This window comes from Budorcas taxicolor, chromosome 2 (genome assembly GCF_023091745.1).
Source record: "Budorcas taxicolor isolate Tak-1 chromosome 2, Takin1.1, whole genome shotgun sequence".
Classification (NCBI taxonomy): domain Eukaryota; kingdom Metazoa; phylum Chordata; class Mammalia; order Artiodactyla; family Bovidae; genus Budorcas; species Budorcas taxicolor.
Window position 1 is genome coordinate 40777749 of NC_068911.1, and position 12042 is coordinate 40789790.

Sequence of the window (12042 nt, forward strand, 5' to 3'; positions counted from 1 at the left end):
CTGGAGAAGGGAGGGGAGCAGGAGAGGGGCAGGGGCCGGACTGGGAGGAAGGGGACAGCGAGGAGCGGAGGGAGCCCCCCCAGGCCTGGCTCTGCCCGGCCGCCCGGCCATCGGAGGGCAGGACTGCGCGGACCCGGCGCTCCAGAGCCGGGGGCCGGGGGACGGGGAGGGGGCGGCCGGCCTCGGCCCCCGCGCCTCCCGGGGTGTGCCGCACCCTCTGCGCAGGCCGGGAGGCTGAGGCCGGGCTCTGCCTGTGCTCCAGCGCTCCCCACGCCAGGCTTGGGGTCGGGGGTCTGCCGGACCTGGTCCCCGGCCCTGGCACCAAGCCGAACCCAGACCAGAGCCTCTGACATCAGCCCCGTGCCCCAGATAACTTCCTCCCGGAGCCGCTTCCGCGGCGGCCGCACGTCCCCAACCCGGCCTGCCACGCCCGGGGCAGGAACACGGTATGGTCACCCGGCCCTGCCTTCCCAGAACCAGCTTCCGCCCCGCCCACCCGGCCCTCGGTTCCGGGAAGCCCCCCCCACTGCCCCCACCCTCCGGCTGGGGTAGGAGGGTGCCGCCTGCAGGTGGTCGTGGCCTCCTTGGGAGTCCTGGAACTGCTGGGACCCAGTCCCTGGACGGAGGGCCGGCCAGGGCGCTGATGTCGGTAGGGGACCCCCACTCCGGACTCCTTCCCTGCCCCACTTTGTTCCATAAGCACAGGGGACCTGGACTTTTTTGTGCCCATCCCCCACAAAAGTGTAAAACCCAGTCCTGGACTCTGTTTCATTCACTGATGCGGGGTACATTGTGTGTGTGTGTGTGTGTGTGTGTGAGAGAGAGAGAGAGAGTGAGTGTGCGCACACGCGCGAACTCCTGGGTTCAGTCATACCAGACTCTTGGTGACCCTATGGACTGTGTGTGTATGTGTGTGTGCACGTGTGCGCACATGCCTGTGAGCTCAGTCATGCCCAACCCTTTGTGACCCTATGGACCGTAGCCTGCCAGGCTCCTCTGTCCATGGAATTTTCCGGGCAAGAATACGGGAGCGGGTTGCCGTTTCCTTCTCCAGGGATCTTCCTTCAGGAATCAAATCGGCAGCTCTGTGTCTCCTGCTTTGGAAGACAGGTTCTTTACCACCAGTGTCACCTGGGAAGTAGATAATCAATACGAATGAATGAACAAATGAAATCAATGAATGAATGAAACAGGGAGGCTCTCATCGGCGGACGGCAGTGAGTTTATGTGGGGCCTGTGGTCAGTTGGGGGACGTGGTCAGCCATGGTAGGGGGTAGAACTCCAGGCCACAAGCCGCCTAAATGGGGCCTATGCACCCTGTCCTCAAACCCTTGGGTGAGGGGTCTGGCCCCTTGGGGTTCAGGGCCAGGTCATGGAGGAACCAGAGTTCTGGGGTGCCTCCTTCTTGTTGAGAGGAACTGGGCTGGCCAGGCTGACAGGTCCAGCAGCATAGCCGAGCTGACACTCATCTGCAGCATATAACCCACTTCATGGAGCCCCGAACGTCGTGCTCGAGCACTCGCAACTCTGGCCACCGCTGTCCCCTGCCCGGCGGGCACTCCAGCCAGGCCGAGACCATGAGGCAGGTGCCAGCCGTGGCTCTGCTCCTGCTGTTGCTGCGGTCCGGTGAGTCCTACAGATCACAGGAGAGTCCTACAGGTCCTACAGGTCTGTCCTGTTGGCAGCTGTAGCCCAGTCCCCACTCCCTGGCCAGGCTGGGGGCTGCAGCACTGGCCTCCTCTTCTCGCAGGAGGAAGGTTCCAGACATCCCACCTGGGGGAGTGAAGTGGGGAAGGCAGCGTGGGTGCAGGCCTGCGAGCGCCCTGAGGCGGTGACCCGGGCAGGATCCACCCCCACCCGCACCCTCACCCCTGTTCCCGCTGCCTCGAGTGAGCAGGGCCAAGTTCTGGGCTTGGCATTCCACTTCCTCTCATTTTGGTCTCTCCAAGGCACAAACACAGGGCTGCCTGGGTGCAGGATCTGAACTCAAGACTGCGGGCCTCTAGCCCAGGGCCAGCATCCGCAGGGCCAGGAAGAGTGGCCGAGCACGGCCTGAGCCAGTGAGCCACAGAAGGCTGGGGGCGCTCAGCAGGACATGGGGCAGGGGTGCAGGTGGGAGGGGGCGGGGGGCGGCTCCTGCATCCTGGCCCCTCTCCCAGGCCCCAGTGAGGGTGAGCAGGTGTCAGCCAGGGGCCCCACCTGCCAGGCCCCTCCCAGCCAGGCAGGCTGCTCTCTGCTGGAGAAACTCTCCTGCATTCCTGGGCCCGCCTGGCCTGCCCAGCCACCTCCTCACTTCCGTGTCCTCAAGTCACCTCACAGGGCCCGGCTGTCAGCCTGGGCTGCAGCCCTGCCAGGGCTCCAGGCTTCCCACCGGGGAGGAGGCACCTTGGTGGGGAGACCTCAGACTCCTTGGGCTCCACAGGGACCCCCAGGCCTCGCCGCCCTGCCTTCCTCCCCTGGCACCAGGATAACAGCGTTCTTTGAGGGAGCTCTTCTTTGCCAGCGTGTGTAACCCTGTGATTGCTCCTGGTGGGTGGAGTAATCGAGGTCATTGCCAAAGTGCAAACAGCGGCCTGCACTTGGCTCTCCAACAGCTGACACCAGAGGCCTGAACTCCTTCAGCACCATCCGGGCCTCTCATCTCTGGCTGTTCTCTCCTAAAGCCTTGGGTCTCTCCTGCCTCCACAAGCAACCAGATACAGGAGCAGAAGGGCCCTGGAACCAGAGGAGGGGCCTGACACCCTGCTGGCTTACCCAGCCCTAACAGGACGCCCACCCTGCCCAGCCTAGGTCTCCACATCGTTCTTCCTCAGGCAGTCCTGCTCCCACTGTCCCGCTTATATATTCTCTGGGCTCAGGCTCCCAGGATGTGGGCCCTGCTTCCACAGAGATCCTGAGCTCATGGGTGAGATGAGATGACAATTTCACCCCTAGGGCTAGGTGAAAGGAGCTCTGTGGGGCCAAGTGGGAAGACAGAAAGCTCAGCAAAGGGAGCCAGGCTGCCCAGACAGTACAATCAAGGAGGGCTGCCTGGAGGAGGGGGAGGAATTTCAGTTAGGTTTAGCACTCTGGATTAGGATCTGGATTAGCACTCTCTAGAATCTGCATTTAGACCCAGGAGGAAAGGGGTGCTGTGGACAAACATTCACAGGCAGGAAAAGTGAAGTCAAGGTCGCTTAGTCAGGTCTGATTCTTTGTGACCCCAGGGACTGTAGACCGCCAGGCTCCTCTGTCCGTGAAATTCTCCAGGAAAGAATACTGGAGTGGAGAGTCACTCCCTTCTCCAGGGGATCTTCCCAACCCAGTGCTCAAACCTGGTTCTCCTTCATCACAGATGGATTCTTTACCATCTGAGCCACCAGGGGAGCCTCAGAGGCCAGGGGCTCAGTCCCAACAAGAAGCCGAGGTGCATCAGGCTGGGGTGCAGAAGCCTGCAGAGCCTCAACAGGAGGGTCTGCCAGGCAGGGTGCGAGTGCCCTTGATCCCAGGCGTGGACAGTGGATCCACATACTCATACAGGAGCGGGGATGGCTGTGGGGAGAACCTGGGCAAGGCTCTGGGAAAGTCCCATGGGGAGGGAAAAAGCTGGCCAGGGCGTTTCAGCTTCGTGCAAGAAGCAAGAGCGCAGGGTCTGGGGTTATCAGTCTGACTGTGAAGAAGTCTGAGCGCCGAAGAATTAATGCGTTTGAACTGTGGTGTTGGAGAAGACTCTTGAGAGTCCCTTGGACTGCAAAGAGATCCAACCAGTCCATTCTGAAGATCAGCCCTGGGATTTCCTTGGAGGGAATGATGCTGAAGCTGAAACTCCAGTACTTTGGCCACCTCATGCGAAGAGTTGACTCATTGGAAAAGACTCTAATGCTGGGAGGGATTGAGGGCAGGAGGAAAAGGGGACGACAGAGGATGAGATGGCTGGATGGCATCACTGACTCGATGAACATGAGTCTGAGTGAACTCTGGGAGTTGGTGATGGACAGGGAGGCCTGGTGTGCTGCGATTCATGGGGTCGCAAAGAGTCAGACACGACTGAGCAACTGAACTGAATTGAAATCAGATTATACTAAGACGGGAGGCTGGAGGGAATGCCCGCCTGGGGCATGTGTGCATTTTTAAAGAGCCCCTTGTTGACACAGTCAGTGTCTGGGCAGATGTCCTGCTGGCCTGGGCTGACTGCCCTCACCCCCACGTGTCTGTTGGTGCCTCTACCTGGAAAAGTGACCGGTCCTGCCTGTGCCTGCCTGCTCCTCTTGGCCCATGCTCAGCACCCTCTGCAACTGCTTCACTGTCCACCCCCCCAGCACTAGGGAGTGTGCCCCTCAGCTGGAAGAATAGGGTCCTGTCAAAACCCACAGGGTCACAGAGGGGTGTGGCTCAGCCCGGCCATTTCCAGCCCGGCCATTTCCTGCCCGGCCGCAGGGGCCCCTCAGCCGCCTGGGACTGGTTACTGAGAGGGGCTGGGGTGTCGGGGGAGTGTGAAGTGGGGAGAGGTTGTCCTGACCCCCCAAGCTCGGATCAGATCCGCCCCAGTGACCAGATCCACAAGCAGGGCTCTCGTACAGGGTGGGCTACCTGGAGCTGCACTGGTCGAGACTGTCGGCCTGGCTGGGGTCTCTGAGCTGGGGTGGAGGGGCCTGTCAAAGCCAAGAGGCGGGCCCTGTGCCTTGTCCAAAGACTGGGGGACAGTGGTCCCAGGGAGAGGGGTCCACTTCCAAAGAGTGCCCCCCGCCCTCCCCCCACCCACGCTGTCCCTCACACAGGCAGGGGTGCTGGGGCCGCCTGTGAGCTTGCTGGAATGCCCGAGAGAGGGGCTGGCGCCTGGGACTCTGGGATCTTGGGAGGACTGCCCCACGACCACCGGCTGGCCTTTCTACTCCCCTGAGACGAGCGAAACCCAAGCGGCTGGGCAGGCGGTTGGACGTGGAGCCTCGCTCACTCTGTCTGGCCCCTTATCCCAGCCAGCCCTAGGCTGGAGAAGGGGGTTGGGGGGGAGGCCCCACAGCCCCGGGGCGGAAGGCCAGATCCTCAGCAGAGCTTCCAGACGAGGACGAGTGTGGGGTGTGGAGGGAAAGCCCTAGTGGGGTCCCGAAGGAGCCCTCTTGCCCCAAATGGGAGGGTCAAGCCCTGACGGGGTCCCCTCCCTGGCCTCTCTGATCGGTCCTCGTGTGGCAGGGTGCCTGTCTTTCCTTGCAGGTGAGCCCTGGCCCACAGCCCGGCCTGTGCACACTGTGGGGGTGGGACCTGTGGCTGAAGGCTGCTAGCCTCTCCTGCCAGGTCCCCGGTGGACAGTCCTGTGGAGTCTGCAGGAAGCTGGGTGTGGAGCAGGGGACAGGCCAAGGACCCGCAGAGGACCTTAGAGGTCCAAGCAGAGGACCGCAGATTGGGTAAAGTTGGCTGATCACCCTCTTTTTTCTCATTTTCAGGAACTCAGGGGGGCGAGGCACTAAACGGTAAGGATTCAAGGCCTTTGGGTAGGGGGACAGGAGTGGGCTTGGCTGAGATCTCCGAGACTGGCCAGGACCCCCATCCCCAGTGAGACCCATAATGAATGGGCCCGGGACGGGAATCCCACAGTGAGGAAAACTGGGGAGCCCAGACAGGAGTTTGGGGGTGGAAGGGGAAGGTCTGGGGGCCCATTTGTCAGGCTGGAAAGTGAAGTCACTCAGTCGTGTCTGACTCTTTGCGACCCCATGGACTGTAGCCTACCATGTTCTTCTGTCCATGGGATTTTCCAGGCAAGAGTACTGGAGTGGGCTGCTATTTCCTTCTCCAGAGGATCTTCCCGACCCAGGGATTGAACCTGGGTCTCCCGCATTGTAGGCAGACGCTTTACCGTCTGGCCGGGGGGTGGGTTAAGACCTTTACCCGTGTTATCTCACCCCCACCGCCCAGAAGGTCAGGTGTCACAGGTGAGGGGCAAGGGGCCCACAGCCTGCGTCAGAGGCTGACTGATGCCCAGGCTTCCGATTTAGGCCTAAGGTGCCAGAGCGAATCAGGGGCAGGAAAGCTAGGAAGGGAACAGGATAGGAAGGCTTGAGTGTGGTTTTTGGGGTGGGAATCAGAGCTGGGGGATGGGCGCCCCCCAGCCCCGCTCCGGCTCTGTTCCCCCAGCCTGCGGGCGCCCGCGGATGCTGAACCGGATGGTGGGCGGGCAGAACGCCTTGGAGGGCGAGTGGCCTTGGCAGGTCAGCATTCAACGAAACGGAAGCCACTTCTGCGGGGGCAGCCTCATCACGGACCGGTGGGTCCTCACCGCCGCGCACTGCTTCTCCAAGTGAGTCGGCCGCGCCCGGCACTCCGCTCCCTGCTCTCCGCCGGTGGGCCGGGGGCACAGATCGTGCGACGGAACCTCCCTCTCTCCGCGCGCCTCCCGCAAACGCCGGGCTTCAGCACCGCGGACAGCGCCGGCCCGCGGACAGCGGCCGTGCGGGGCGCCCTGGCCGAGCCCCCACGGCCCGAGAGAGGCTGCGTCTGCGTCATCTGAGCCTTCTTTGCCAGGGCTCCCTTTGGGTCCAGCCTCGGGGCCAGCTTCCAGCAGCAGCCCCTGCTTCCGGGCTCTCGCTGCCCCCAGCCCAGCTGGGCGTGGTCCATATCCCCCCCACACCCCCCGCCCGGGGGCTCACAGTGAGGTGCTTCCGCCAGACGGGCCGCCCCTGCTGCTGGCTGCAGGGTCCTCCCGTTGCCTGCCTCTCTTCCTCGTCTCCTCCCACACCTCAAATCCAGACACTCCCTTTCTGGTTGGGGCTCTGGGCACAGGTGGACGAGGCAGAACGGCCATTCCTCCTCCTCACGCTGAGGTCACCTACACTGGCCCTAACCAAAGGGCCAGGCCACCCAAACCCTGCTTCCACACCATGACCTGCCTGGTCCGGGGCCTTCAGGGCTGCCCAGGCATCTCAGCTCTTGCCACGCCACAGCTCTTGCAATTCTAAAACCTCACATCTCGAGTTCAGAAATCCAGGCTCAGAGGGAGCAACTCACTTGCCTCAGGCTGGGCCCTGGTGGGTGATCATCTCCTTCGACCCCCACAGACAGCCTTTCAGGTGGGGACTGTTACTGTCCCCACTTTACAGACAAGGAAACGGAGTCACAGAGAACTTGCTGGGTGACTTGCGCGAGGTGGCTGGGCTGGCCAGGGTGGGGCTGGGAATTTAAAGCTGCTTGGGGTGTACACCCTTTCCCACCTCGTCCGGTAGTACACCCCCCTGGAGAGTGCACTCCGGAAGACAAAGTGTAGACTGAGCTGTCAGCACCCTGGGGAGCGGGGAGGAAGTCCGACTCCTCCCTACTTCTCATCCCCTTAACTTCCGCTGACGCCTCCCCAGCCGCCTCACACCAGGTTTCTACTCTCCCACCAGCACCTCTGAAACATCCCTGTACCAGGTTCTGCTGGGGGTGCTGCAGCTGGCGAGGCCAGGGCCACATGCCGTGTATGCCCGGGTGAAGCGGGTCGAGAGCAACCCCCAGTACCAAGGCATGGCCTCTAGCGCCGATGTGGCCCTGGTGGAGCTGGAGGCACCTGTGACCTTCACCAACTACATCCTCCCCGTGTGTGTGCCTGACCCCTCAGTCGTCTTTGAGTCGGGCATGAACTGCTGGGTCACCGGCTGGGGCAGCCCCAGTGAGCAAGGTACTGGGGGCAGGGCGGGGAGAGAAAGGGTGGCGGGCCTAGAGAAGGCAGCCTGGGGGCCACCCTGAACCAACCATCTTCTGTTCAAACTGCCACACGTGTGTTAGTCGCTCAGTCGTGTCCGACTCTCTGTGACCCCATGGACTGTAGCCCACCAGGCTCCTCTGTCCACGGGGTTCTCTAGGCAAGAATACTGGAGTGGGTAGCCATTCCCTTCTTCAGCGGATCTTCCCAACCCGGGGATCGAACCCTGGTCTCCTGCACTGCAGATAGATTCTTTACCGTCTGAGCCACCAGGAAGGTCCACAAGATCACTGCTCAAATGGGTGGAGTAGGTATGGGAAAGGGGCAGCAGACACAGGAGGAGGGGCCACAGGGAACAGAAAGAGCCCGGCCTGGTGGGTGGGAGGTGGGAAGAAGGAACTCTGTCTCACAAAGACTCCAGCCAGAAGATCTAAAAACACAAGAGAAAAGCAGGTGGGACAGAGCTGCAGTTCTTGAGAACCAGGGCCTGGGGCCCCCGGTGAGACTGTCCCCTGAGCCACACCTGCTGTCTCCCCTCTGTAGACAGCCTGCCCAAACCCCGGACCCTGCAGAAGCTCGCCGTGCCCATCATCGACACGCCCAAGTGCAACCTGCTATACAGCAAGGATGCGGAGTCCAGCTTCCAGCCCAGAACCATCAAGGACGACATGTTGTGTGCAGGCTTCGCTGAGGGCAAGAAGGACGCCTGCAAGGTGGGCACTGGGGTGGGGCGGGCCGAGGCTGAGCCCTGCTCCCTGGGCCCCAGGCGGAAACCAGCCCACCTGGGACAAGGGACAAGGCCTAGGAGGTGGGCCCGCAGGGCCCAGACCAGAGCTATGCATTCAACCAGCTGGCAAAGTAGGCTCCTGGGTTCCGCCTGGGGGAGTCAGTCAGTGGGTCTGCGGTGGGACTCAGGAAGCTACATCTTTAAGACACTTCTCTGAGGTGATTCAGGGTGGGTAGTGTGGCAATGCTAGAGAAATAGGCACCCCAGGCTGGAAAGGAAGGGCCTCGGGGGCGGGGGTGTCCTGGGCAGAGATGAGTGAAGGGCGGGAGACAGGCGCAGGCACTGAACCGTGCAGCTGCGGCTCTTCGGCCTGCCTGCACCGACACAGGCACCTCTGCTTCGGCCGCAGGGAGACTCCGGGGGCCCCTTGGTGTGCCTTGTGGGCCAGGTGTGGCTGCAGGCCGGGGTGATCAGCTGGGGCGAGGGCTGTGCCCGCCGGAACCGCCCAGGTGTCTACATCCGGCTCACCTCCCACCATGACTGGATCCACCGGATCATCCCAGAACTGCAGTTCCAGCGGGCAGGGCCGGGCGGTGCCCAGAAGCAGGACCCTCGGAGCTGGCAGCCCCTCAGTCAGAACTCCGCACGCTGCCTGGCTTCCCGAGCCATCCTGGTCCTCGCAGCCCTGCTCGCCTTGCTCTGAGCCTTGCTCAGGCCGGTGGGCAGTGGCCGCCCAGGTCCACAGTGTACATTTGTAAATAGCCCTCCAGTTCCCCCTCGTCTCAAGTTCCCACGTATTTTTATTTATGTTCCCTCTCCAATAAAGACCCAACCTCAGGGCTGGCTGCCTGGACGTGGCCCCTCAGGGGCAGGGCGTCTGGTGCTAGGGAGGGGTGTGGGGACAAAGCTCCACACTGGAAGCTGGATGTCACCCAGCCCCACACGGGCAGCCTCCCCACCCCCCCCACCTGTGTCCTTTTTTGCCAACCTGGTTGTCACCATGTGTCACCAATGGGCACCTGGGGATGGCACTGGGGGCAGCGACCGACACTGGCAGGGGGGCCCAGCAGAGCTCTGGAGGAGGGGGCTCTGCGGGGCGTCAGGGAGCAACCCCCACAGCCTGTCAGACACCCAACAACGTCCCTTGGTGAGGCTGAGATGCTGTGCGGAGGCAGGGGCTGCTCCTGGTGCCCCAGGGCCCCTTGAACCCCGGCTTCCTTTCCTCCATGCTCTCCCTCCCTCCGTGTCAACCACCCCACAGGTGAAACTGAAGTTTTAGGGGTGGGAGGCTGGAGTAGGGGTCCATACCAGCTGGGAGACCGTTTGTCTCCTGTGACCCTGGGCAGCACCTCCACCAGCCTCCCAGGTCAGGTCACAGTGTGGATGGTGAACTCACCCGAGCATACATCAGGCAAGGCTCCACAGCCACCTGGAAGCGTCCAGGGACCCTGCAGACCCAACAGCCCAGCAGGCTGAACCCCCCCAGACCCAGGGATGCAGGGGTGGGCAGGGCCCTCCTGGAGTCCACACGCTGCCGGCCGGGCTTGGATGGTGTCACACAGAAGAGGGAGGCCCAGGCCATGGTGAGGCTCGGAGGTCGGCGGGCCAGGCCCCCAGCAGACAGGCCTCGACAGCTCCCTGGGCCAGGACCGCCTCCCTCCCCCTTGCTCCACGTTTGGGATTCAGATTGTTTGCCGGAGCAGTTCATGGTTTCTGCAAGGACTCCTGGGGATTCCCTGCCCACAGTCCCCTAGCCCCAGTTCTGCTGCCCCTCCCACCCCTTGTCCCACCAGCCACCCCATCCCACTCCCTCCCGGCCCAGGAATCCAGCAGGCGCAGAGCTGAGGCCTGCAGCTCGCTCCGACCCCTTCAAGGCCGTGATGATGAGGCTGTCCCCGGAGGCCGCCCCGGGTTCTCCGCCTGGCCTGTGTGTCCACAGCAGGCCTGCAGCCAGCCAGTCCACTCCCCGGTGCTGGCCGATTCCCGAAAGGCAGCGGCTTCTTGCCCTGCTCAGTGAACACGAGTGGATGAGAGTCCTGGGAGGCCTGGGCCTTGCACGCTGCACACACGCCCACACAACACACGTGCACCCACGCAGACACACACACCAGTTCACATTCACGTGTACACGCACACACGTGCACACCCACGCACAAAGAAACACACATGCAAGCGCGTGCACGGGCCCAGCTGGCCTGGCCGGTGCTGGGGGAATGCAGGCCTGGCTGTTTACGGAGCAAACCAGTAAGCACTTAGCAGGCACCTGCTGCGGCCCGACCCTGGGGACGGAGGCAGGAACGAACACCGCGTTCCCGTCCGCTCCGCTCTGCCCAGGCGTGCTTCTGGGGGGCAGGGAGCGCTGCCCGGTGGCCCCGGGAAGTGGGCCGTCTGCGAGCTCCTTCTCCAGAGCAGACATGGGCTCCGAGGCCTCGGGGGAAATCAGGTGGGGCAGCAGGTGCAACGAGGCCTGACGGGGAGGCGGGGGAAGGCAGGGCTGTGGGCGTCCTGAGTACAGCCCCAGGGGCTGGGAGCAGGGGCTAGCCTGGGTCCTGGCGCCATGGAGAGGCCACCCTGCCCGGGGGAGTAGACTCCAGGTCCTGCCATGGTGGGGTCAGAGGAGGGTAGGGCAGCCCACCTGCCAGCTCCGTGGAGAGAGGCCAGGGGGGGCCACGTGGGGATCAGGGAGCACCAGGCTCCCCTTGGGGGTCCTGCCACCCCGTCTTTACCTCCCCCTGCCTGCTATCCCAGCTTTCTGGGTGCCCTGGAGCCTCCCTCCTGCCTCCTGCCTCTGCCACAGGGCAGGGGTCTGCTCTGGGTCCAGTGGTTCTATGGGAGGAGGGGCACAGATGTCAGGACAGCTGAGCACCCCGGGTACTGCCCCCCCACCAGGCTGGGAGGGCGAGACTGTGGTCCTGGGTGGGCCCCAGGGGGTGGCCAGCATGCAATTCCAAGGCAGGTCCCCCATGACCTGGGCTCCCAGACACCGGCCCCACCCAGACCCAGGCAGACACTCAAGGAGGTGGGAGGGGAAGAGACTTTATTGACGCCGTTCACAGTGAGCTCAGAGCTGTGAAGTGTGGGTGGCAGTGTGCCCCCAACTGCCCCACCCTGTCCTGAGGACCCAGCACAGGGGCCCCCGACCACAGGCCCCGGACTGGACCGCCATCTCCTCTTGGCCCTGTGCTCAGACAGGAGACGGGCATGCGCCGCGAGACCAGCTGCTCTGCGGCGTCTCCAAGCGCCCGTCGGGCAGAGGGGCCTGGAGGCAGGTCCAGCTTTGCTCTTGACCTCAGGGAGCTGGGAGATGCCAGGTTTAGTCCTTGCAGAAAGCAAACTCCTTGGAGAATCTGAAGTCCTCCCCATGTGCCCCCCTGTACAGGGCATGCCTGGAGCCCCACTCCCACCCCTGACAGGGAATTCCCACTTGAGCCAAGCGGGCGCTGGAAACACGACAGATCAGCCGGTGAGACCAGCCTCTCAGGGTCACAGACGTCCTAGCCCAGCCGGGGCGGCTGTCCAGGGAACTGCCCCCAAGCCTGAGGAGCCACCACCAGGGGGAGCTGGAGAGGCTGTTGGGGGGACCACCCAAGGGACTTCAGGGAAATGTCTCTGAAGCTGGTGCTTCCAGCACACGCTCCACGAAGAATGGCATAGGCACTTTTTA

The 12042-nt window shown here is 63.1% G+C and overlaps 1 protein-coding gene across 1 annotated transcript; it reads left to right on the plus strand.

Moving 5' to 3' along the window:
- Positions 1-1184: 1184 nt before the first annotated feature.
- PRSS27 (serine protease 27) lies at positions 1185-9081 on the plus strand. Its single transcript, XM_052636143.1, has 7 exons — positions 1185-1217; positions 1476-1626; positions 5421-5447; positions 6109-6271; positions 7356-7627; positions 8195-8364; positions 8788-9081. Exons 1-7 carry the CDS (start codon positions 1185-1187, stop codon positions 9079-9081), a joined length of 1110 nt encoding a protein of 369 aa, XP_052492103.1.
- The last annotated feature ends 2961 nt before the right edge of the window (positions 9082-12042 follow it).